The sequence below is a fragment of the Apteryx mantelli genome, chromosome 2 (genome assembly GCF_036417845.1).
Source record: "Apteryx mantelli isolate bAptMan1 chromosome 2, bAptMan1.hap1, whole genome shotgun sequence".
NCBI classification, from domain to species: Eukaryota; Metazoa; Chordata; class Aves; order Apterygiformes; family Apterygidae; genus Apteryx; species Apteryx mantelli.
This window is the reverse complement of record NC_089979.1, coordinates 71786063-71813118: the sequence shown is the minus strand read 5'-3', so window position 1 is coordinate 71813118 and position 27056 is coordinate 71786063. Positions and strand designations below refer to the sequence as shown.

Here is a 27056-nt window from a genome sequence, read left to right as displayed (position 1 = left end):
GAGTAAATCTTGCTTTTGAAAAACCCACTTAGCTTCATAGAGATTATTCTAAATAAATGGTCCCAGCCGTCCCAGTGGACGGGCAGTAATGCTATGCATAATACTAACAACAGTAAATAATACAGTGCAGGCAGTATCATTCTTTGCTATTCTTCTTGGCTTCGGTTTTAACTTTTTCCTGTATCAATGAGGAATACCAAGTGGTCTGCAATAGCCCTATTATTTGGGGGTGACTGCTTTAAATAATTCCACACTGGTCTTGCATGGCACTGTCATTTGGGGACGACTGCTCTAACTATTGCTGTACTGTTCACAGCCTGTTCTTCTATATAAATTCTCAAACCTTACACATCACCTCAGGGCAGATATATGAGAGATGCTGCTTTTTTCTATGTATGTAGCTCTGGGCACACCTGAAGCTTTATTATGGGGAAGAGCAGGAACGTGGCACCAGCTATCAGGGCCCAGAAGCACCCTGACATCGGTTTAATTCGCGGGGGGACAAGCCAGCTCTGTCCGACAACCGGGGGGGGGGGGCCGTGTGAGAAAGGGCGGCAGACCCGGCAGCTACCCGCGGCTCTCTGAGGAGGGAGCCCGACAACGCCACGCGCGGCCGTTGGGCGCGCGGCCGTCAAACCCCAACTGACACGGCTGCCGCGCGCTCCGCCTCCCGCCCCGGCGGGGCGGGACTGCGCGTGCGCTGCGCTGCGCCCCGCCTCCGCCGCGCCGTGGGGCCGCGTCCGCGGGCCGCGACCGCTTGCACGAGGTGCCGGGGGGCGGCGGGGGGTTCCGGGTCGCCCGCTGCTCGGGGTTGGGGCTCACCAACGTCTGTGTGAGTGTGTGTGTGTGTGTGTGTGTGTGTGTGTGTGTGTGTGTGTGTGTGTGTGTGTGTGTGTGTGTGTGTGTGTGTGTGTGTGTGTGTGTGAGTGAGAGAGAGAGAGAGAGAGAGAAAGAAAGAGAAAGAGAAAGAGAAAACAGGGAGGAAGGGTCCTGGTGTTTGTCTCTTTGTTAAATATTCTTATTTCCTTATTGTTTTTAAAATCACCTGGCATGCAGTGTAGTAAAATGATGAAAAGAGCTGATAAGGCCGAAAATACTTTGAAAGTAGAATGAGTTAAATCCACTGTTTTAACCAGGGTACTTTTAATGGGCTGGCCAGGGATTTACTTACCTCCCTTGCTTTTTCTGGTTCGTTGACAAGATGTGCAAAGATTGGAACATTGCTTGTTTGCCCGACAAGAAAATACATTTCTGAATTTGGAGAGAAGGAGGAAACAGTTTTCTTGCCTTTTTACTATTCAGTAAATCAAGTGTAATGCTGGTCTAGTGATAGTTTAAAATGATTAAAATTGGATTCCTTTGTCATATTTTATGCTGTTATTTTTCAAATTTGTTTGTCTCTGTTTTGTGACTCTGCTGTCAGCTTTCTTTCCACAAGCAGCAGAGGCTAAATGTTGTCTAAATAGTGCCTATTAAATTCACATTTAAAAATTTTTAAATATTTCAGAGTAGTTGAATATCTAGCACCTGAATTCTGCTTACGAGCATTGCAGCAGTATAACTTAATAAACAGCCTGATAGCTGGACCCTTAATTGCATGATACATGCATTTATCACAGTCATTTTCATAAATATAAAGCATAAGCGAAATGTCTTACAAGTAATGTTAATTTTTTTTTCTTGGTTTTAAACTAGTATTTGAGCAAACTCAGAAGGTGTTAGTTCTTTGTTGCTGTATATTTTTCTGGCAGGTCTTGTCCCTAATCCTACCAAGCTCTAAAAATGGACTTAATTTGAAACACAAATAGGCCTAGTGGAAGCGCAAAGTTGAGTATATGTATCCTTTGAAAAGTTGTGGCCTTTATTTATATCTGCAAATGCTTTGTTCCTGTTTGTGCTTCGGTTCAGCAAGGAACAGAATAATTTCGCTAGAAAAGCTTTTTGGTCCATAATTGCTCATCACCCAAAGTGCACAAAAAATTATTTTTCTCCACATTTTGCTTCTATCACTTTTATCGTTAAGATTGGTTTTAGCACTTTGAGTTATGAAATAGAACTTTCTCCTATCTGCAAGCCTGAAGAGAATGAGAGAGAATTGATATTTAGAAGGTTGAACTGAATTGAAATGGAAATTGCCTGTTATAAAAAGCAAAGTTCTTACTGCAATTTACTGTTGTTTCCAATATAGGGATGAGATGTTTTTATCTTTTGGTACTAGAATGACTAGCTCAAGACTGTGGCTGACACGACATGTGATAACGGCATGAACGTTTAATTCAAGTCTGCAATTTAAGAACAAAACTGCGTACCTAGTCTTATTCCTTCCTAACACCTCTCTGCTACTAGGGCCAATATTGGCCTCCCCTTGCCTCTGGTTAACTTGCCCGGTGAGTGTGAAATCCAGTGACTTTACGTATCTGGTTAACAGTTGTGCTTGACTAGGGTTGCTGTAGCCAGAATTTTCTCAGATTCTTAACTGCAGTTTTTCTTACTGGTTTTGAAATATGTGACCTCACATAAAACACCAAGTGTCTCTCCAGCATTTTTGAAATTTTTTTTAAAGGAGTGTAATGCACTACAGAAAGAAAAAGTTCATGTATTTTGTTTGGAAATCTGTTATCTTTAAGACCTTGTTTAGTTCCAATTCTTTATTTTTATGGCTGTATATGTTAGCATATGCTGCAAAAAAAAACTTCGAAGATTTTCAAAATCTATAAATTTTATTAGTACTATAGAGACATAGGGAGTCAACTCTTACTAGTGTGCAAAAGTACTTGACTTCAATATAATATGAATGTATTCTTGTAACTCTTATGGGAAATTACTGTTTCCTCAAAAGGAATCGATCATGGCTGATGACTCTCAGAGAAACTTCCGGTCAGTGTATTATGAAAAAGTGGGATTTCGTGGAGTTGAAGAAAAGAAGTCGCTGGAAATTCTCTTAAAAGATGATCGTTTGGGCAAGTTGATTTTACTATTTCCTGTATTATTTTGAAAGTTTTTTTCCCTGCTTTTTTTGAAATAATAAATGGTTTGTAGCTGCTGTGCTTAGTACTCATTAAAGTTTGGCATTTTTTACCACTAGTTGCTTTGTTAATGCTGCTTTTCACACCCGCAGGATATTTTTGTTTCGTCAGTCCTTTGAGTTTCAAAAACTTGAGAACCTGATTTTTAAAAAGTATTTTAGATCTGTCTGCTTGTTTGTTTCTTTTTTTCTTCTCTCATTCTTTAAGCCAGGAAGACATAAAGGATGAGAGATAGCATATAGGATAGCTATAGTTTTATTGTAAATCAAGCCAGTATATATAGTTTTCAAAAGAAATATTGTTGCAGTTTATATGGCACATTTTATTCTGAACTGAAATGATAAAGGCATTTATTGATAATATATGACTTAAAGTGGAAATGTCTCTCTGCAGGTAAGGATTTTTCATACTTGTGAATCGGAGTCTCACAACTATTGATAACAATATTTCAAATTTACTTTAAGGTTTTATTTTATTTTTTTATTTCTCTACAGATATTGAGAAGCTTTGCACATTTAGTCAAAGGTTTCCTCTCCCATCTGTGTATCGTATATTGGTGTGGAAGGTGCTTTTAGGTATGAAACATATCTGTGATTCTCTGTGTAGATATTAGTATGTAAGAAGTTCTTTTTTTTTGAATGTTAATGATATGTATTATTTGTAATCATTTGCCTAGTGATACATATTTAGCCTACTTTTGCATCCACCTAATTTGCACAACAGTGATTATAAAACTTAATATAATGTGCATACTTTTTTTTGCAGAAGCACACACACAAGAGTTTATCTCTGTTTAACTTTGTAACGCTATCCAAGTTCATTTATAAAATGGATTTGAAAGGTGGATGTATACAGGAGTAACTGACAGCTGATAAAACTTTCAGTTTTGTTCCTAAAATAAAAGACGACTAAGTTGAAGTGAAGCTGTGATTAAACCTAAGAAACTGGGCGTTAGTATGGAAATAAATATTTGTTCTCAGGAGAAGCTTGTGTTCTGAAAGACTTTGGTTTGAGGATTTGCTTTGATTTTGCTTATAGCTTTAAATGGTATTTGCCTTTAAAGAAGTTATGAGACCAGAGATATGTACAGTATCCCCAGAAACCATAAATGGGCTAAATTCTCTTCTGCTTGAAGTGGGTTACTCAGATGGCTAATTCAAAAAGTACTAATGGCCTTTTGCAAGTAACTAGTCGAATAGGTTGGATATACTAAAATGTGAGGAAATGCCACTTGGAGATGGGAGGGGTTGTGGAGAGTTCGGGAATTCTAACTCTGGTTCTGCACAATTTTTCCTTAGAGTTGCTGACTGTAAAGAAACTGCCAGGCTGAGTGAGAGGTATATTTTATGACTAAATCTCTGGAACAGAAATTTGATTGACGAAACTGCTGGTGCGTGAGCATCATGCAACATTTGAAAAGCTTGAGCGTAGTGCCCGTGCTGAGTCTTGTATTACCAGGGCCGTGCTGATAGTCTGAGGTGCTGTTTGATCAGGGAGAAACCAGCAGCCTCAGCCTGCAGGTTGTCTTGGAAGCTGTGTCTGCTCCCATCTCTGAACTGTCTTACTTCTCCCTAGACCTTTGGCTCTCCAGAAAATGTGATACAGGTCTCATGGATATCTCCTATATGAAGATTTTGGCGTATGATTCATAGAGTCAGGAAGATTGGCCACTACTGCCACAGAGTGTTGAGTAGTTTAAAAACTAGCCTTGAGTAGTTTACAAAACAATTTTTCTCCAATTTGGGATATTTATATATCTTAGGCTCTGCTATGGTTTTGGACAATGTCCAGGTAAATGTCTGTCCTATGTCTTGTTTCCCTTACCTTGGTCTCCATGTGCCACTGCGGTTTCTGGAGTTCTAAATATGTCTTAGAAAGTTTTAGTTGAGTTTGAAACAATCTTTTTAAAGGATTTTCTTTTCTTTTTTTTTTCCTTCCTTTTCCCTCCAGGTTTCTAAACTGTCATTTAAACTGTCATTTTAACTGTCATTTGGTTTTATATTCCTGCATATTTGGATTTGTAAGCCTTTTTTGGGAAAAGTGGTAAATGAACAGTGCATGGAAGGTGCAAGATCTAAATTATAGAACTTGAACTTCTTGATATTGATCATTGAACTAGCAGAGTGATCCTACCTGATAAAAGCCCGAGTAACAAGAGGACTAATTTTAGGATGAAAAAAAATCTTGTACCCTGGGCCTTATTGCAGTAGTCAGCATCTTTTAAAATATTAGTAGGAGGAAATATAGTGTAGGTGATTTGGACGAGTAACTTACATTCTTGGTCAAAGGATCTCATAGTAATAGTAAAAGAGTCTCTTGGCAAACTTATACAGCCAACAGTGTGTGTTTGACTGTTCTAAATATGATGATTTGTGAATCGTATGAGCCTAACACAAAACAGTGTTATTCAGGTTGGGTCCTTCTGAGTTACTTGTATGGAAAGTTATTATTGGATGTCTGAGTACACAGAAAGCAGGAGAGAGGTTTTCAAACTTTTTTTTTTTTTTTTTTTTTTTTTTTAGGATTTCACATTTTAAAAGCTTGCAGATGGTTTTATTTGAAGTATGCAAAACAGCATGGTGTAATGCATTAATCTGTCATTCTGTGCACTCTTTGGGTGAACATAGGTATAAGGTAGAAGGAATTTACTTATACTGCATTTTAGTGTTAACGCTCATTAGAAAAGCTGGCAGTCAGAATAGCAGTGCAGAGTATCTTTCCCTAAATAATTAGAACAACAGCCCTGCACATTTCTCCTCTAAATAATTTTTAACAAAAAATAAAGTTTAACAAAAGGGATTCTATCCTATCAGCAGTATTATCCCAGAACCATAACAGGTCTTGATGCTGTCCCAGGTTATGTGGTATGTCAGTGATGTCCCTGTTAACTTTCTGTTCAAGTATGACTCATCATGGTGTGCAGGCTGCCCTAAAATGATTTCTAGGCATTTCTCTGTTGTTTAAGCTTCTTTTTTGTCTGCCTAAGGTGGTAGTCTTTATTTAAGCAATTTAGTTGGCAATATGTACGTACATAGTTATGGTGTTGACTCTTTTTGCATCATATCAAAATGGCTTGATCTGCTCCAGCTTTTGCAGTGCGGCCAGGTTTTCAGTGGGCAAATAAAAGATAAGTTTCTGCCTGTTGTGCTTGTTACTAAAACTGAGCAATTTCATGGTTTAACACTTGGCAGCAATAATTTTTTCTTTTAATGAAAAATGAAAGCAGCAGGTAGCCTTTTACAAGGCTGATTTCTGAAGAACGCTTTGTTCTCATCTGTTTCTATGACAGAAATAGTATAGAATAGTATAGAAATAGTACGGAATGCTAGTAATATGGCAGTGGCTTTTTTTTTTTTTTTTTTTGCTTTGGTGTCTGTAAGCTCTTCCTTTTGTTGAAGCCAGTGACAGTTTTGTTGTGAATATCAGTGCACACTGAGATTGAGTCTTGAGTGAGGGGAAGTATTGAGTGAAATGTTCAGCATCTTTTCTGGATATCATAAGCAGTTACATTTTCTCTACATCTTTACTTGGATTTAATTTTATTCTTTTTTTTTCTCATAGAAAAGTAGAAAAATGACAGGCATTTGGCATATTTGTGTTGTGCTGAGAAAGTCAAAAACCTTAATTTGCAAAGTATTTGGGCAATATTCTTAAGTTTTAATCTATAATTGATTTAACCGATGTGACTGATTTTCTTCTGAATGTTTTTTTCAGAGGATTAATCTCCGTGATACTATGCAAGGAATGTTCCAGCAGAGATGTAATAATAAATTAAATAGTAAGACTGAGATGTCCAATACCTTTGCATTAGTAAATTGCATGCATATGTTTCCTGGACATCTCATTGGAAATGTAGAATCTGAGAACAGAAACAGCTAAGGTACCTGAAAACTATTATGCATCCACTTTATTTTCAAAATAAAAGGAAGCTAGGCATAAATACACAAGTAGTACTGTGTTTAAAAACTACAGGTAAGTAAAAACCTGTAGTGACAGGTAAGATTCACAATTTAAGAATAAAGTAAATTTGTTGAAGAGGGAAAATAAACTAATTAAATTATTTTCCTTCTATCCCAACAATGACATTTCTTATCAGTGCGTTAACATAATAGATGAAAGAATTAGTGTTCAGTTGCTGAAAACCTCGTAGAAGAGCTTGAGAAACAAAAGTCCAAGGGTAGATTTTTCCTATGCTCAGTTAACATGTTATGTTTGTTTTTATGAATCTAACACTAAAGTGCTTTCTTGGTCCACTGAGTTCTAATGTTGTAGGATTTTTCCTCTTTATTCTTTGACAAAGCTTATACAAGGAATGCAGTGCCACCTGCATTTTTGTAGACTGGAATTGTACTAGGAATTGTATTTAGGCAAACTTCTCAGAAAGGAAGTTGGGTTGCTCTGTTTTTCCTCTTTACTATTTTTCTTTTTCTTTTTGTTTTTTTAGGGATTATTCCTCCTCACCATGAATCTCATACTTTGGTGATGAATTACCGGAGGGAGCAGTACTGGGATATACACCATGCTCTCCGTATAATTCGTTTTATCAATGATTCTACCCCACAGGTAGATGTTTTTCTCCGGATACATCAATTGGAATCAGGAAAGTTGCCTCGAAACTTGGCTTTTCCTTTGGTCAGTTGCCACTTTATTTGTCTTTTAAATAATTTTAAAATAATTTTAATTTTAGGTAGCTTCATACTTAAACCGTTTGAGAAGCTGAGCTGTAAGTTGCCCAACAGGTATACATAGATAAAGTGAGGTGAATGGAAAACGGAGAAGTACTAATATAAAATACGTGATTATAGTCAAAATGTTTTTGTCTTTTTGTTCCCGTGATACTTAGATAAGATTTTATGCCTTAAAATATCTTTTGTGTATTTTTCCTGCTAGGCTTCAAGCCTTTTGTACTCTAGCTTTCACCTTAATTTCTTTATGGCACTGAAATGAAAATGACATAATCTTACTGAAGCTCATAGATTCTTAAATGTCCTGGAGCAAGGATAATTCAGAGCTACTAGAAGCAGCAATTTAATGCAAATTACCTCATATTTTTGAATTATTTGTTTTTAAATCTAGACTTTAATGAACTGACCTTTTTCTGTTAGTCTGACAGATCTAGGCTTCTGTCAAGTACAGCATGTACTTTGTAGTTTACAGTACACTCACATATAGGTAAACAAGTCTATAGTGTGATGATAAGAACAATGTGCAGACCTCATGTGTAAGCATCTATGAAAGAGGAGGTGATGAAAGGAGCCGTGGGACTTCTTGACGTGGGTTTTACTCACCCCTTATTTATTGTTAATTCATCTATGTTAAATCGAACCCTGTTTGCCTTATTGTTCATCTATAATAACTAAATTTGATATAAGAACTTGCATAATATTTTTATTTTGACTAGTGATGGACCATTGCATCCTCTTTTGTGCAATTGACTGTACTAGCTCACAGGCTTGCTTGCTTTTCTAATGAGCTATTTTACTGTTGTAAAGAGTATATCCTGGATAGATAAAGCTATCATGGAAAATCCAGGCATGTTTTTTACTAGAAGACTTCATACACTGTCATTGTCACTGTGAGTTATGCTTGTTTGGCTGCAGAAAGTGCTTGTTTTCCTGTTATGCCAGCCAGTTTTCAGTGCAGTCACTGTCCCCTTAAACTTGGAGACTGCTTGATAGTTATGTAGATGTGTTTCTGTGGAGGCAGAGGGAGGATAAAAATCATGCTGGATTGTTCTAAATGTTTTAAAATGAAATGAAATTTGGTCATTTTAGCAGACTTGCATGACTTGCATGTTTTCTGTGTATGAAAGCAGAGAGTTTAATTAGGGGTATGTGTGCATTGCAGCAGTCTGTGTAACAGCTGAGGCATATCCCAGTGGTATTTAGACTATCCAGATGTTTTGCTTGAATTGTAATCTGTTCAAAACCCTGTGATGCTGTAGCTAGCTCCTACTGATGGTTATGTTAGATCAAACCGTAAGTACACATCTAGCTTGTTATCTTGCCTCCTAAAGTAGCCAGTACTGCCCACTTAAGGAAGACTGTAATAAACAGGGCAAATACAGAGCCTTCTCCTTATGTGTCTCCTCAGTTTAAAGACTTCCTGAGCTAGCTGTTGCCTTAAACCTAGTTGGTTTAGAGTTAGCTTGCATGCATCTACACTGTGTGCAGTCATACCAGTAACTGTTGTTTAGGCATGCTGATGCTTGTGGTAGGAAAGTATACCACCTGGTGAAAAGAAGATAGTGTGACTGTCACAAACCTGTAGTATTTTATTGCGAGAATAAGAGAGTATCACTTGGGATCAATATTCATTTGTCTCCAGGAAGATGTTTATCTCAAACCAAATCATTTTCTGTATGTTGAAGCTGGGGATACAGCTCATGGCTACATTTTTTTCCCCGAATAACTGAGGTCCATTGCAAAGGTTTTTGAGGGGCCTAGTTGGCCCTCAGCAAGGAAAAGGATGAAAATATCTGCTGGTATGTAGAATAATAAGTAGTGTGGTGCACAGAAGTAGAAATATTGCTACTTTGTTAGGAGGTAATGTTATCTCTTGTGAGAATACTTGAGAGCTTTGAATCAGAGTTTCTTCAAACTCCAGTTGGATATTTTGATTTAAAAAATAAGACATGTCTTTCTCATTTTGCTTTAACGGGTATCTGTATGAATGTTAGAATGGCTAGTATCTCTCTTTGTGTACATTGATTTAAGTTATTGTTATATTTCTTTTCCATTCTGTTTGTGAAAACAAAATGGAATCAAACAGTCCAATACTTCTGTATTCACTTTTTTGCTTTCCCAGGAACCAGAAGATGAAGTGTTTCTTGCTATTGCTAAAGCAATGGAGGAAATGGTGGAGGATCCTATAGAATGCTACTGGCTTGTTAGTTGCTTTGTGAATCAGCTAAACAGCAAGCACAAAGATTCATTACAACAACTGGTAAGAAATTTTTGTTTGTTTGTTTTTGAGAAGAGAGATAAAGATGGGAAGGAAGAAGTCATGGAAACCATGCTTGTGGAGCATTTTGGAAGTTACAGTGCATAGAGGCTAGTGGAGTGTCAGAGGTGGTACCTCCTGGATTCTGCTTTGCCGACAGTTCTGAGAAAATGGGAGTAGTGCTCTTGCATTGTAATTTGTACTGTGCTGTAAGATACTTTGTCTAGTATAACATTAGAAATTGTTTTTATTTGCTACACTGTAGATTTCAATTAGATCTTACTTTTTTAGATTTAACTGTTTTGTTTAATTTATTTAAACAATTAAAAATGTCACAAGGTTAAGAACATTTTGACTTATTTACACTGCTTTTTAGGATGCATCTCTGGCTTCCATATGCTCATTGGATTGTAATGAGACAAAGCACAATTGTGTCACTTTATAAATGGGGTAGGGTACTTTGCATCTTCAGAAAAATAGTATTTTGAAAATCAAGTTACAGAGTTCTTTCAGCACTGATCATTTAAATGTTCTTATAGACTGTTAATTTTGAATTTCTGTCTTACTGTTTTGTTTTTTTTTTTTTAAGAAAATGCATACTTATAAAATCTACTTCATTGTATAAAAGCTTTTGTAATTCTTCAAATACTCTTAAAGGCAAGAAATCTTTTAGTTAGCAGCATCCACTGAGATGAACATACTTGAGGATCTGTGTACTAGCAATCATTGGATGAAAATTCTTTTCAGAGTATTAAGGATATGTCCTTTGTTTGTTATTCCTTTGGAACTAAGAAATATTTTTTTAAACCTGCCTCCTATTGCTGGAGTTGTTACATTCAATTATACCAATTTCTGTAATTCCTTTTAAAGGACAGAGGAGTATTTTTAAAGAAAGAATGTACTGTCATTACAAAGGGAGTGCCAAGTGTCTCCCAAGTGTCTCCCTCTCTAGTTTTATGTTATTGTACCAAATCTCTGGATGTTAGAATATGGACAAAGGAAATGTTTTCCTTTGACAGCTAAAGTAATTAGCTAATTCTCTAATTATGACAAAAAGGATAAAGAAATTCTTAAATTTATGAAAATGTGTGTTGTGTTACATTAGACTTTAAACACACAATAAGAATTGTTCACTTTTGTTTTGAAGCCTTATCTTATGCTGCTCTGTTGGCCTTTCTAAATACTGTGGGTTTTTAAAGAAGAAATCAATGTCCAGCCTTTAATGTATTGCACAGGGATTACTCTGAGAATTGATTTCCTTGGTTTTGCTGCATTGTGTGTAGGTTTTTTTGATGAGTGCTAAGAGGATTAGATTTGTGGTGAATGAAACTCAATTTTACTTGTGATGGTAGCGGTAATTAGTGCAGGTTTAATCTCTGCATTGCCTTAAGCTCTCAAACACCTTGTTGCCAGGGAATTCTGCATATATTAGAAGTCCTGCTAGTGGTCAGCAATTTAGGGAACATAGGAAGTGTTTGTTTAATAAAGTATCTAATTAACTAGTTGCAAAAATCAGCAACACTTGTATCTTGGGTCATGTTTTTTGTTAAAATAATGCAAGATCAGTGTTTTAGCATGTGTTTGTATGTAAATTTAATTTTTTAAATACACTGTTTTACAGTGTGCATTAACTGTGGAGTGTACTCTGATATGAGTCATCTAAAATTTTCCAATTCCTTTCTCAGCCAAAAATTCTGGAGCAGTATTTGAATGTTGAAGATAACAGACTCCTGATGCATCTGAAAGCATGTTCTGCAATGAGCAAACTTCCTTACAATCTTTGGTTTAAAAAGTGTTTTGCAGGCTGTTTACCTGAGTCCAGTTTACAGAGGCAAGTTCTTTTTTTTTCATTTTGGTTTGTATTTGCTTAGTAGCAAATAGTAGTACATTAGTAGTACCAGCTTCTTGTTACCACCAGCAGATGAGCTTCCCTTACTTCATCTGTAAGATTATTGAATTGACTCAAAAGTAATGCTGATTTGGAAATGATAAAATTTGATTCAATTCCACTTGTTACTGATGCAAGATAATCTGTGTGTGATCATTTCTGGTATTGAAATTAAAAAAGGATGGAGTTAAATATAGCAGATGATTCTGTTAAACATTCTGTCCTCTTAGGATTTAAAACTCCAAATTCCCATTTAGGGATAGAGAGCTGAATGTAGTCAGTTTTCAAGCTTTTTAACTGAAATCCTTGCTTAGGGAGTCATTATATGTTGTTATCAGATTTAAAAAGATTTTGGGAATGTTTATTTTAAAAAGTATTAGCAGGCTCAGTATTACAATGTTTATGAAATGACAGTGCATTATAGCAGGATTCTACAGTTGAAAATAGGCTGTCTGGCTTTTCAAAAAGGAAAATTCTCAGTGCAGGGCCTTTGAAATGATGCTTGTATGATTTCTCTAATTCCACCATCTGAGAACTCCTGGATAATGGAAAATTCAAGCTAGATGAAGAGTATCCTTTCTGCATTGACAAGGGAGTCGCTAATAGCAGAGAAAAGGATGGTTTTGTTTTCAGCCACCCGTTAAAAATTTGAGAAGGAACAAGAAGATTCAGGGGAAGTTTCAGCTGCCTTTTAAAACGTTTTCTTTGCCCTTATGAAAATACAGTGTTTTTATAGAACAAGCTATAAGATTATCAGTCATGCTCTCCAGTCTTGTGGTACAGTGGTCTTTGAGGTTATACATGTTCTAATGCTGGCAAGGAATAGAAACAATAAATTTTTTTGAACCAGAACTGAAGGAGTTGATAGGAGAGCTTTTGATATTACCCTGTGGCACTTAATTGTTATATAGCAAGTTATTCTTGTCAAGCACCTATAAGGCTACAAAATAATCAAGTGTAGGTGTGTAGTGATTGTATATGATGGGCAGTTTTTATCCTTAGTTTTGTGGGTACAGTAACCATGTATAAAATGTTTGTTACATCCTTAAAAGCAATTGAATGACTTACAGTTTGCCTGCACCTCTGTTTCATATTTATATTTAAAGGTTAATTTTAGTACGTAATGATTGATTTTGCTTCATTGTGCTTTCTCTGTATGAAAGTTAATGCAGCTTGTCAGCAGAAGTGAGTGCGTTATATGGGACTTACAAGTTTATTCAAACCTCATTTTCTGTAGGCTTCTATGGTCTGAAATACTCTTTGCAAACTGCTGCACAATGAACCTGTTTGCATGCCTTCTAGGAGATGCACTTTTTTTTTTTTTTTTTTTTTTTTTAGAGCTTGTGCGACTTAATTTTTGATAGTGTGATAGTAGGGCTTATGACTGAGAACTACAGTGGGATGAGAAATTTCCAACAGAGCAGTTTTTCTGTTGGAAGATTCATTTTTGTTGAAATTTCTGTTGAAAATTCAACATTTCTAGGAGCTGTATCAATTTGATAACGTAAAAGGAAAAAAATCTGGATGTGGAATTTTGATTTTCGTATTTCATCTTGTCAGAATCTTTGTTTCTACTTGTATCATTTTGAATCAGTTTATTGAATCAATATAAAATATTTTGTCTAGTCTACTGCTTAACATTCTTGTATACTCTGTTTTACTGTATCGAAATAGAGTGTTTTGGTATATTTTTAATATTAAAAAAATTTTTTTGCATAAAAATGTCAAAATTACTGACTTTTTGTGCCACTGGAAAAAAATTTCAATGTGATGGAACATCAGATGGCACAGCAATCCCACTTCCCAACAGTTCTTACGGGGATATGATAGAAGTACACTCTTCCTTGTCCGTTTAGGTTTCTGAATTATTCAGTTGTAATCATAATGGCTCATTTGCTAAGGAAGTAACATACGTTATGGGCAGCATGTAACAGATGAACTTAATTAATGCTTGGAGATTGTTTGGATTAGTATCTGGAAGCCCGAATGCTTATCTGAAATGTAGCCAAATGGCAGTATTGGAACTGCTGAGAATTAAAAACAGGTCTCCAATTCTCCTGTGAGTTTTACTTTTTTGTTGGTCAAGTGAGAGGTGATTTGAGCTCAGTCTCTTATGATTAAATTTAACTTATGATTTAATACTGCCTTTCTTAGACAGGTTGTTGCCTTGTCTAAATTGTAGTTTTCTCTGCCAGGCAGCTAAATTTAAATCACATCTTTTTTTTTTTTTTTTTTTTTTTTTCCCTCTAACACGTGCAAGATTTGTGCCAGCTGTGCGAAAGTTTTATCCAATAATGGTGAGATGAAGTATGCATAATATCAATTTTATTCCTGACGTGCATCGTCGTTCAGTACAAATACCATTTTATATCGCACTTCTCCTAGTTGTAATTTAGGTAAAATTTGTGCATCAGTTTAATCTAAATTCATTTGGAAAACTTAGGTAGACCAGTTTTATTCAGAAACATTTCTTTTGACCTTACACAGTGTCTCTGTTTTGTTGGCTCTAATACACTTGGTGTATCATGCAACAAGGTTCTTCAGCAAACTTCTTAAAGCTGTCACATTGGTAAAGTGAGGAGTGTACCAACCGCTCCATTGGCTTGGGAAAAAAATTCCTCAAGGCTCTGTATCCAACCTGGAATATAGACACAGTGCTTCCTGGCATATGGACCTGCCTGTAGCACAGGCTCGCGAGAGACACTCATCTCTGAAAAAGGGAGAGAATTGTATTGCACCTCTTGTTTGTACTCACCATTGCTCTCTCTGCTCGTATTCTGCCACGGCATCTGTTCAGTAAGCCCCGTGCATGGAGAGCTTTCCAACGGCGCTGCATGGACCCTCAGCCAGAGAGCCCTGCTGTTCGACCACAGTTTCCCGTTTCTGGCTTCAGCTGTGCAGTCAAAATTGCACTTTTGTTGCCAGTGTATTCCAGCCCTGTCACCCCAGATGATCCAGCTACAACAGTAGTAGTGCAGCTTTGTAGTTAAAACTGTGTATAAGCTATGGATTTTTTTATGGCCCAATGTTGCCAGTCATGTATCATGTCCCTGACTAACATTATTTGTAGTTTGCAGTGGAGACTTGGCAGTAGCAGGACTGCAGTCGCTGATGGGGTGGAGCTAGGTTTTTAGCCTCTGGTAATTTGTTTGTGACAAAGTACTCAATAGTTCTCCTGAAATCTTATGACTACATCTCAAAGCTGGCACTGCCTTATGTATTAATGTATGGCTTGTGTAGTTTTATAACTGTGACCTCCACGTCCTGTATGAATTACATCCAGTTGTAAAAATGAGACAGTTGTTAGTAGAATTAACAGAAATATGAAAGATACTTTAAATGTACTGTGGAGTGCGAGGGCATGACTGTGCCTGTGGGCTGCTACTACAAAGAAACTTACACATGGGATCCTTACCCTTGAGTCGGCTGTTTGCCTATGTCTAAGTAATGCAGCTGCTTCCCAACTCTGGGGACCAGAGAGGCACAAGGTCCTAACTCTACATCAGGATGACACTTGTGTGAGTTGCATCATGTCCTCCCATGCCCAGTTACCACTGGGAGGACGCTCGGATGTGTGGCAGAAGAGCAAGCATCCTTGGCCTGGATGATTGGAAGAGCAGAACCAGGGAATAAGGTGGAGTGTGCTTTACCTTGCAGCCTAGGTGCAGCCTTTGTGTGCCAAAGGTGTGAGAGTCATGATAATATTTCAGAAAAAGAGAGAGCAGTAACCTTGTGATGCTTTTTGCTATAGTACTGCACTGTTCTGACGAGGAACCTGAAAAGCTCCCTTGAGAATGCCTTGTCTTCACACACACGCCCACACACAGGCACAAAATACGTAAGGTGTGTTGTCTGCTGAAAAGCTCATTCTCTGAAAGATCAGTGAAAAGTAAATGGCTTCATTTGTGTGATCTTTGGCATGCTGGTTACCTCTTAGCTTCCTATTTCATTATATTTTTCTTTGTATCTGTTACTACTATTTCACTGTTCAAGGAATACCTACAAGAGTGTTCCTGTGGCTAATTGAATACTGTTATATTTCACAGAGAGTAATAGTCACAAAAAAGCTAATAATTAATTTAGTGTGTGCTTTCTTTTTCAGCAGTCCTTGGTAGGGCTGCTAACACAGTTGGTTGACATTTATGTAATAATTTCCCCATCTCTAAGATTATCAAAAGCTTCTAAAAGTTATCTCTGACAGTATGCTTGATCTTAAATGTTTGCCATTATTTAAAAAGTGAAAGTACAATAGAACAGAATCATCTAAATACATGTTTTGTTGAAACTGCTGTGGGCTTTTTCCATTCTATGTAAACTTTTTTTGATGCAGTTAATGCTGCCATTTCTTACTGGGTTTGCTGGTATAGACAAGGTGCTGACTGCTAATCTGTTTATCACTGTCACAGTCATGCCCCTATTGCTGCCACTGGTGGAGTTGTATTGGCAGTAACAATAGCTGGAAATGTTAAGGGGGAAAAAAATGAGTGCAGCAAACACAGCTGGTTAGTGGTAACATAGCATCCACTTTGCTATGTGCCCTCTTCTAAAACTTGTTAGAACCTGGGGATTTAAAAATTATTGCATCCGATTTGCCATCATTAAAATACTTGTTCAGGGATCAGATGAAATAATACAGGAAAACATTAAAATGTTTTCTGAGCATGAAATTTACTGTAATGTAGTGTAATTATGGAGACTTGGAAAGCAAAATAATGAAAGAAAGCTGAGTATCTCTTATTAGGATAAGTAAGTTTGTATTCAAATTAACAAATACGAACTTTAAAAATTCTTTCCTGTTTTTGAGGCCTCTTAGTCTGTGTTGTCGTGGGTAGTTACACTTCTGATGTTCATGAAGCACATGGGGAACTATTTTGGGGGTTTAACCAGATGAGCTTCAAAGGAAAATGTATTAGAAATGAATGGAAATAACTTGTACAATATGGAACAGAAACTGGTATTTCAGTTTTCTCATACCCTTGCTTAAAACATCTAGACCTGACTTCAGCATCAGTATTACATTTACAGTGGTCACTTGTGCTGGAGTGCTTGAATAACAAAGGAAGCAGTAATATTTTCATCTTGGTTTGTTTATTGTTCCTGTCCTTGTGGGAATTATGTTCATTTTTAATTACATTGAGACAGGGAATTAAAAATTAAATTGCAAATGGAAAGAAATTAGCTGCGCCTTTTTTTTTTTTCCTGTCTGCCCGTGTTGTTTTCTGTTTGTTTATTTTTAAGAATAGTTCTGAGGATTTTGCATATCCTTTTCCTTATTTCTTCATTATATATTTAATTCTGGTCTAAATTTTTTGATGAATGGAGAGGTTATGAAAATACTATCAAAAGAGCTAAGCGAATGAAAGGTTAAGAAACTGACAAAGGAAAGAATAGATTTTTGTCAGTTTAAAAAATGACCATTGTGTAACTGCAGCAACCAGTTCACATTAGGAGATATAAAAGCCTTGTTTAAAGGTGTGATACCTACTCCAACTAAACTGTCAAAGTTCATGTTATGCCTGCCTTGTGTTTTTCTGCCATTCCAGGCTGAAGTGCAAGTTCTTCTAAGAGTGAAGGTCATATAAAAATTAAGCTTTCTTTTGAAGAAACATCCATAGATCCAAGTTTGTAGGTGGGCTGCAGAAGTTTTTCCATTAGTATTATTGTAGTCAGAGAATATGGAAGATAGCATGTGATCTTTGTCCCCCGTGTTTTTATTTGAAAGGAGAAATGCTTTTAAGAGGTGCTCAGAAAGAGCATGAGCAATATTTTTTACAAAGTCTTTCTGACACAGCTCTTAAAATTCAAGAACTAAAAATAATGCAAAATCACAAAGCTGCCATCTGACAGATGGTTTCACCCTGGTTTTGGATAATCTTTCAGCCCAAGTCTGTTCAGTTGGGCCTGAGATGGAGCTACTGGCTGAATGATGATTTCAAATTGTTGCAGGCTGTTTTAGCAGAATGTATTATATCCCTTTTAATATTCACTGAAGTTCTGTTGCTAATCTACTAACTGAGGCCTACTCCTCAGTTTTCATTAAAACCGTCAGGTCCAGGTATGGTTTCATGCAAGTCATTAGGAGTGCTTAGGTAATTCTGAGAGAGACTGTGCACAGTGGAAGGATTAATAGTTGTTCCTTGTGTCTAAGGTAAGCACCATGGATTATATCCTGCTGATATATCATATTTATGTCTCATAGAGTAATGATCAGAAGTATTTAGCCTCTTCAGATGTAGTTATTCAATAACTCATCCATTTGAATTTTCAGCTGCTTAACTGTTTGAAGAGTGTCTTTATTAGGTGTGCAAATAAACCTTGTTTCCCTTTTTGCACTAGGAAAATTCTCACTGCTACCATAATAGAATAGTTATCACAATTCAGGCTATTAAAACAAGATTTGCTTTATGTATTTGAACTTGTAAACCATTCCATTTCTAAACAAGGCTTTTGTGTTAGACATACCAATACTATAGGTATCAATACATTTCTGCTTACCATCTGTCCACTCTGTACAGACTTAGCAATTGATAATGTCTTTTATTTACACTAACCTGAATAGTTCAATACATGGCTGTTATTCAGAAAAATAACTGGGAAAAAGTGATTGTGCGAAGACTATTTTAGCAAATAAATAAGTAGATAAGCAGTTCAGTAATGTTTAGTGATTCTTTTTAATTTTTTTTCTAGAGTTTGGGACAAAGTTATTAGTGGGTCCTGCAAGATTCTTGTTTTTGTTGCTGTGGAGATATTATTAACTTTTAAAATGAAGATAATAGCACTGAATACTGCAGAAAAGATTACACAGTTTTTGGAAAACGTAAGTACTCTTTCATGCTTTGTATTGCCTTTTATGGTTTATAAAAGTAGGTTTTGCCTACTGGAAGGTTTTAGGATTTGGGGAATGTGTTACTGTGTCTACATTTACAAATCTGACTATTTCCTCAGGATACTAAAGGGTTTTTCTAGGAAAGTAAGTTCAGGTGAAGTTGGATTAATTTTTCTTCAAAGCTCCTTACAAGGTTGGTTTCTGTCACCTTTTTTGCTCCTTTCCTGTGCAGGAATCTTCGGGCTGTACACATGGTCTCTGTGTTGATGTAGGATGGGGCTGTGAACCTGACCTTGAACTTTCCTTCTATGGATAATAATGAGCATAGCAGCAGGGTTTTAGGAGACTAATGTAACCTAGGTAAGTTAGGTTAGATATATCTATGGTCATGGATGGCCCATATAAGTTCTATCAGATGTCAGTTTAGGTATGTGAAGTGCGATCTGCCTGGTGGTTGTCTCATGATTTTTTTAAATAAAAGTTTTGTGTGGGCGAAGGACAATGCTACACCAGCCTAAAACCTGGAGGTAGTATGGAGTGTGTAGGACTGAGTTATGGTGGGATGGTAGGGCAGAGATGGGATTTAGATTTTTTTGTTTTGCATGAAGAGATAAAACTCAAACTGGAACTTTAAAATCTTTTATTTGAAACAAACAGTCCAGGTAAAATACTCTGACAAGACAGCTTGTCCTGATCTTTTATAGATTCCTCAAGATAACACCGATGCCATTGTCAGCAAAGCTGTTGATCTGTGGCGCATGCACTGTGGGACTCCAGCACACTCAGTCTGAAAAACCTCTTCGCTCCTGACAGCTTGGGAAAAGAAGACTTTGGAAAAGTCTCCTTTGACCTTTCAGCCCCCATCCTGGTGTCATGTTCTTCATTTCCTGTTCTCTGTAAAGATGCCATTAAAGCATTTCATGGCATAGTGATCCATGTGTAAATATTCTGCAGTAAATATAGATGAAGATAATCTAGTTGTAGTGTGATCCATATTGTAGTGTGTGTAGTGTAGTGTGATGTCCATATTGTTTCTTTGCAAGCCAGTTACAGTATTATGTTTGCAGAGTGCTTTAAGGCTTTTAGGGAAATAAGTATAACTCTTGAAGCATGGTAAATGGACCTATTAATAATATAAGAATAGTTTTATGTGCCAGCTTACACTTGATATAGCTAGTTACTAACTGGAGGTGTTTTTAAAGTGAATTTACTAAGCAGCTGTTGATCTGCTGGAACTCTGTAGTGAACAAAAAGCATTCTTTTGCTAGAAATGTAAATGTACTTTATTAATACTGTAAATTTTCAGGTAAATGTTTTTGAAGATGCATCATGAGCTTGAGACAGAGAAAAGATTTTACAATGACCAGGTGACATGCTTTTCTGAAGTACTTTAAAACTATTTTCTTCTTATCTGTCCACCAGCTCTCTATAGCTGCGCATTGTTCTTTGTACTCTGTGGAAGTTGAAGATGCTCTGGAAAGATGGATGGATTCAATTCATAGTTTGGTCAAATTAAATACAGTATTTGCAAATGGCAAAAAGAGTTCTCCCTTCTCTTAAGTATGTAGTCAATGCTAAAATTGTAGGCTTTATCAAAGGATGAGTCTTTGGGATGACTGGATGTTTGGACAATGGATGCACTGAAGAATTACTATTTGAAAAAAAAATAGTTACTTCTGTTTCTGAAGTAGGCACCTCAGCCACCTGCAAAACTTGCAACCTTCTGTTATAATGGGAGAATTATTGTGGCCAAGGAGTCCACATCTCACTAGGGTTCTTGATCTGTAATGTTTGTAAGGACTATGTCCTCTTTTAAAATTACGCTTCTTTCTGAAAATGTCTGTCTTTCTGGCTTTACTGTGGTCATGCTAACTAAAAACAGGTTCGTGAGGCCTCTTCATTACTTGCTTTCTGTCAAGCTGGCATTGTGAGCTTTCACTTGCTCTCAGCCTTGCAGCCACGTTCTCAAAGTGTTAATCCAGCAGCAGGGGAGGGGAAAGGTTGGCAGAGTGAGATTTATGGTACCACATAGACTGCCAGAAAAGCCCTGTGACAAAGAGGAGTAGCTGAACTACTATGAATTTGAATTTGTCTGAAATATCAGCTTGATGATGAACTTGCATATTCACATGAATTCTATTTTAAAAAAGTTGTTCTTTGGGTTGTGGAGTAGCTGATGTTGACACATATCTATTCTGTTACCCTTGCTATGTAGAGCCCTGAAGTCTGGCACAAAAGTAGAGTTGACAGGTGGCAGCTGATGATACCATAACCTGCTGTATCTGCTACACTGTATCTGTCAGAGCCCTTTGGCTCCATCCACCAAGGCACTAGGGTTTGGGATGATGTGGTTGCCAGTAGAGTGAATTCTTTAATCCTATTGTAGCCTCAAGAGAGAGACTTCCCCCCCCCCCCCCTAAATTTTATGATCAATCTGCTGTGACACTTGAGACATTCCAGCTGGAGTTATGAAGCAGAATGTCATTTGTGAGAATCCATGCACAAATATATTACTCCAGGCTTTGAGGTTGATTTCCTCACAGCGCTGTTTTGGTACAGAGCGAAAATAGGCAAGCAAAAAAAGAAGTGTTCTTTATCAGTGACCTGGAGGAGATGACAAAGTGGTCGCTCCTAGCATTTGCAGCTGTTGCCAAATGGGGGGGACCAGTTGATACAGGGGGCAGGGCTGCTGCCCAGAGGGACCTAGAGAGGCCTGTGGGAACCTTATGAAATTTGGTAGGTACAAGAGCAAAGCCCTGTGCCTGGGCTGGAGAAGCCCCCACAGCGGCTGTGCAGAAAAGGCCACAGGGTGGTGGCAGCAGCGAGCACAGCAGGAGCCAGCAGCCTGTCCGTGGCAAGGAAGGTCACAGCAAGCAGACCGAGGGAAGAGGTTATCTCCCCTTCTCAGCACTTGTTAGATTGCATCTAAATACTGGGTCCAGTTTTGGGCCCCCCTGTGCAGGAAAGACATCAATAACTTGGGAGTGAGGTCAGGAGAGGGCCATCAGGATGGTGGGATGCTGGAGCACTTGCACTGTGAGGAGAGACTGCAGGAGCTGGGCTTGTTCAGCCTGGAGAAGAGACAGCCCCCCAGCACCTATGGGGAGGTTATGAAGAAGACGACAGGGCCAGGCTCTTCACGGAGGTGCATGGTGGGAGGATGAGAGGCAAAGGGCATAAGCTGAAATCAAAGGTTCAGCCTGGGTATAAGGAAACCCTTTTTCCCCATGAGGGCAGCCAAGCAGTGGAAGAGGTTGTTCACAGAGGCTGTGCAGTCTCCATCCTTGGAGGTTTTCAAGACCCAGCTGGATAAAGCCTAGAGCAATCTGGTCTGATCCCATAGCTTTCCCTGCTTTGAGTAGGAGGTTGGACTAGAGACCTGCCAATGTCCATTGCACCCTGAATTATCTTATGAACCTATCTTATGCTAAAATGTAACTTCTGTCAAGTGTGAAGACATGCAGTGAAAAGAGTAAATATAATACAGCAATAAATATAATACATTCTATTTCTACACTTTGTGTAGACCAGTGAAGTATATATAAAAATGGGCTGCCTAATTGTGATTTGATTCAAAGAGATGCTTAATGCTAAGTATGCTCATTGCATGTTGGGGGAAATTTCTGCTTGAAAGGGTGTGTTTAGCTTGCACTCAGTGTAGTGCAGACTTCAAACTCTTTAGCTTAAAGTTTTGTTTTAAACAGATTTATCTACTAAAAGGTTGTCTAGGGAAGCTTGGAGTTCATTTCAGATTGCAAAATCCACCTAAAAACCTGAGTAGTTTATCTATACTGTATTCTGAGATGCTGCTGTTACTGTTCCTGAAATACCTAATTTACCCAGTTCAGAGAAAGTTTGGTTGTATCTGCTTTGAAAGTCACTGCTATGTCTGCATTATAGCATAGTATCATCCATTTAATTCACTTCAGAAAGTAGCTTGTTCTTCTAGTCTAGGCATGAAAGCTAAGTAAAGAGCATATATATAGCATAGAGCATATATATTCTGTAAAAAACAGCACTGCATTCTATAACATTCAACAAACACGTTTTTCAAATAATGTTCACCGTCACGGTTTGAGAAATTGCCCATTTGAATTACTTTTTCCATCAGCCTGCACAACTAAACACAAAAAGACAAGTTATGTATCCAGTATTCAAGCCTTTACATTGTAGATTACTTAATTATTAAAGAAAAAACAAAACCCAACAGCCATTCATGACACCGAAGCTGTGTTTGGTAGATGCATTTAGGAAAGGGATCAGTAACTCATTCTGTGAAGAGAGTTCACCAGATCAGGAATCAGAGGTGCCAGTTAGTGTCGTTGCCTCCAGGCATGCCAGCGAGTGGTCCTCCAATCGCAGTTTGACTGAAGGTGTCAAACTTTCTTCTTTTCCTTTTTTTTTAGTTTATAAAAACCTTTCTCTAGCAATAGACAAGTCCCAGAGCTATTCTGACAAGACAAAGATGCACTCTTTCTATGAGCAACAGTAATTTTACATAAACATTTTGGTGTCTGTGGGCTGGATCCTCACATGCTGTTCCATTTAAATGTCAGCTGAAGTTCATCTGCAGCTTTTTCAGTTTGATATACAAAGAAAGAGAAGGAATGTTTCTTTAACTGAACGCATTATTTTTTCTGGGCCAGGCTCATTAGCTATTTGATTTTCCTCCATGCTGAAGGAAGGGAGTTCTCCCGGAGAATAAATGGCTTAGCTCCATTCTTCTTTCACTGATCTGTTAAAAGATATTTGCATATATCTTAATGAATTCATTTCCAACCTGTCACTGTGGATTTATGAGGGATACAGTTCGTGCAGAAAATTTACTGATATGAATTCCCCAAAGACTGAAATTATGAATCTAGCTGCCTTTATGTTCAGTTAATTTTTGGTGATGTCAGCTCAGCTGGGCATAATGCTCTAGCTCTGAGACCTGCTCCCGGAGAGAGCAGGAGAACAGCAGCTATGGGAACGTTCACTGCCCCCATCACATGCTGAGGAGCAGGATGAGGTCCAGGCAGGTTGGCTTGAAAGTCCAAACTGAGACCACTTGGGAAGCTGTGGTTGGTGCCTCCAATGATGCAATCAACCTGGAGTTTGGTATATGTGGATAAGAGCTGATCTTTGACATCTTAAACTAAAATACCATAATAATTGCAGTGGCCAGGCTACTCATTTTTAGCAGGTAGTCCAAATTTGGTCCCTTAGCTACTATGGACCAGTAGCTCCTCAAACAGATCCCTTTAAAGTTGCACATCGTTGAGCCTCCTGCTGAAATCACTGCTTCCGTAATGCAGGGACAGGGCTGGCATCATTATTTGTGTTCTGCCAGCACTGTGTCGTTGCAAAAAGGCTGTGGTGACAAGTCAGCTGATGGCCATTTTTTTTCTCTTTCTTGAGAAGCTTGAAAGTGAAATTCTTTTTATTTACATTATTTCTCCTTGATGGGTTGTGTATGTAACTGCTTGCTGCAGGCTTGATCGTTCATATAGAGCTAACTGCTATTTTTTTCTTGAGACAATAGAAATAACATTGAAGCATTCACTTTGGAGAGTGAATAGCCTCCTCTGCACCCTGCAAAAAAAACTTCACAGGCTTTGGAAATGAGAGAAAATAAGCTTAATTTGGTCCAGTTGTCCCCTCAAGCAGTGCTTTTCCTCCAGAGCAGTTTAGGATGCTGCCACATCTGCCCTCTCTTGTTGCACGCACCAGCTCCTGCCCTGCTGAAGATCAAACATGTGATGGGAAGAAAAATAATGGCAGATGCTAGAGGAGGATGTCTGAAAAATGACGAGTGATCTAAACTCTAATAAGGGCCTTCAGAGTATGGAAAGAAAAGTGGCAGAGTACGGTGAGAAGAGTGGCTGAGATGCAGTAACTCAGAAGTTGATAAACTGAAGTAACAGTGATACAGAGCAGGTTTCTGGGGATTGGGGTGTGTGTGTGGGGGAGTCAGTTTGGTAAATAGTAAATGCCATAGCTTGCAACTGAGGGGGAGAGATCCCTTTACAGTGAATGGGAGCTGCGCAGACCCCTGAGTCTTGGTGGTGCGGTGTCTTGCGGGTCTCCTGTTGCCACCTGGACAGCGCTGCCCTGGAGGAGCACCCATGCTGTGCCCGCATGTGCTGCCCTGCCTCTCTGCTGCTGGGATAGGCAAGCTGGGATCAGGGGATGGGGCATCACAAAAGCCAGGTCAGTGCTTAACTCGCCAAAGTTTCCCAGCTGTGAAATGTCCTTTGTTAGGCAGCCTTTCAGTCTTTTTTTCTTTTTTTTCTCTCAAAAAAGAGTGTGGAGCAAGAGTATGGAGAGAGATGTGGCTGAGATGCAATAACTCAGAGGTTACTAAATTAAAGTGAAGCAGGGATTTCTGGGGCTGGGTGGGGGGGGGAGGCACCTTTCTTCTTGTTCTCACCATAACTGTTTGTCCAGGCCGTGGGAGCCTGACAGCAGATCAAATGCGCAGCTCTGGGAGCAGTGGCTGCCAGGCAAGCGTCCTGCCCAGCCAGCTGTGGAGATGGCTGTCTCCAGCCTGGAGAGCCTGATTTAGTCGATGCATGGTGATCCAGCCTCAGCAGTCGGCTTGGCCAAGCCCCTCACCAGGGCCCAGCCCGGGTTTACGACGCCTGCACCACTCAGTCTGGGGGCCGTCAGGTTTGTGTTTCCTGGGTGCCAACTCTCACCGACCTAATCAGGGTCATGGACTGGCTCATCAGACAGAGCAAACAGCAATGAAAACTGGTGAGTGCAGTAGCGCCAGGTGCCTTTTCCTTTTTGGCCAGGTTTTCAAAAGAAACAAGCCTTTTGCAGTTGCTCCATCCCTTTGCCACTCCTGCTGGAAGCTGTAGTTGCCTGAGATGTCTCTATGCCCCCCCTCTCCCCCTGCAGCTACCAGCTCACACGGCTCAGGGGCAGGATGGTCTGCAGACAAGCTGGGCTATGTGGCCTGGGCATGGCCACGCTGCAAGTGGCTATGGGAGGATGCGAGGAAGATGATGGCCATGCAGTGACTGTCTCACCCCACGCTTGCACTTAGCCAGGCATGCCCAAGAAATGCACAGGTGTGTTTGTGCATGTGTGTGCCTGCATATGTGTGTGGGTTTTTTTTGGGGGGGGAGGGGCACCTCTAGCTTTTACATGCTATACCTGTTGCTAAAAAGGTATGTCTCATCCCTACCTGTCAAGGTTAATGTAGCCATGTATATAGAACTTGGCCACTCACCAAACACAAGCTAAAACATAGCTTATTGTAGCTTATGTCCTATGAACACAGGACATTGCAGGGGAATGACTGCAGGTGAAACTGTGGAAGCAGTCTTTTTTTTTTTTTTTTTTCTTATTAAACCTACAGTGCTAATGGTTGATGCTGCATCCTTCATGTTTGCCTTCCCATTTCTGTGTGTCAGCAATGGGAGGAGGGTGCGCTCTCTGTCTGGCCTTCCTGTGAGCCTACAGGCACAGGTTTTCCTGAAGCGCTTTCAAGTAGTTTGTATAGGCAGCACAAACGCAATTTCTGAGTTGGTCACCAGGGGCTGCCTTTTTAATGGAGAATTGTTATTTTTCAGCCTGCCTCTCTGTTTCTTGCCTAAAGATGCTGTTAGATTGCAATTTGATTGCTAGTAATTACATGGATGTTACTGGAGACATTTCTCTTTTCTTAGCCCAGTTTTGTGAAACACTTCTGTTTAAAAAAAAAAAAAAAGAAAGGCTGTTGTACACCCTTGTGTAAGGATTTCTGTGCAAGAGATTGGGCTGTTCTGCCATTTCTTGTACAAATGTGTCCTTTTTAAATGCTTTGCAATGTTGACAACTGTATATGTAATATATGCACATTACCTTATGTGACCAAAGCATGATATGATGCTGAGATGACCACTGTAGCTAGTTGCAGGAGGTGGGGGAATCTTTATTAAAAAAAAACAGGATTATTTATTTTTGACACACCCTCCCCTTCAGTTTGTACCAGGCCTGGCACTGTATGTTGGTCACAGTTTCTCCTGCTGACAGAGGAAGGCAACTGGACCTCCCCCACCCCCGACTGCAAAAAGGAGTCAGTGAAAATCTACCCAAATGGGAACACACAAAAAGAAAAAGCCCAGTAACAAAGTTACAACCATGTTTTGTGTCCTTCAACCATATCAGTCAGGCATGGGCACGCTGCGGCCACGTGCTGTGGCCCTGCGGTGGGGGGCTGCCGGGCAGCAGGAGGGCTGGGACCTTCAGTTACAAACATCTGCTACGGCATCATTCATGGGGACAGAGGGTAATAAAATACACAGGCACGGGAATGATTTTTCTTTTTTTAAAGGAATTTTTTTAAGAAACTGCATACATCAGAGACAAACAATAATTTAAATACCATGCAGTTTCAGTATGT

The 27056-nt window shown here is 38.8% G+C and overlaps 1 protein-coding gene across 3 annotated transcripts; it reads left to right on the top strand.

Annotated features, from left to right (window-relative positions):
* Positions 1-685: 685 nt before the first annotated feature.
* TBC1D7 (TBC1 domain family member 7) lies at positions 686-20223 on the top strand. 3 transcript variants are annotated; one of them, XM_067290854.1, is made up of 10 exons: positions 712-766; positions 2189-2387; positions 2840-2960; positions 3521-3601; positions 7471-7658; positions 9834-9971; positions 11654-11799; positions 18544-18673; positions 18915-19042; positions 19387-19466. In XM_067290854.1, the coding sequence occupies exons 3-9, from the start codon at positions 2849-2851 to the stop codon at positions 18996-18998; spliced, it is 879 nt and encodes a 292-aa protein (XP_067146955.1). In that variant the 5' UTR covers positions 712-766; positions 2189-2387; positions 2840-2848; the 3' UTR covers positions 18999-19042; positions 19387-19466. The 3 variants fall into 3 exon arrangements, with proteins under 3 accessions (XP_067146954.1, XP_067146955.1, XP_067146953.1); XM_067290853.1 differs by lacking the exon at positions 18915-19042 and having other exon boundaries at positions 686-766; positions 2219-2387; positions 19387-20223; XM_067290852.1 differs by lacking the exon at positions 18915-19042 and having other exon boundaries at positions 19387-20223.
* The last annotated feature ends 6833 nt before the right edge of the window (positions 20224-27056 follow it).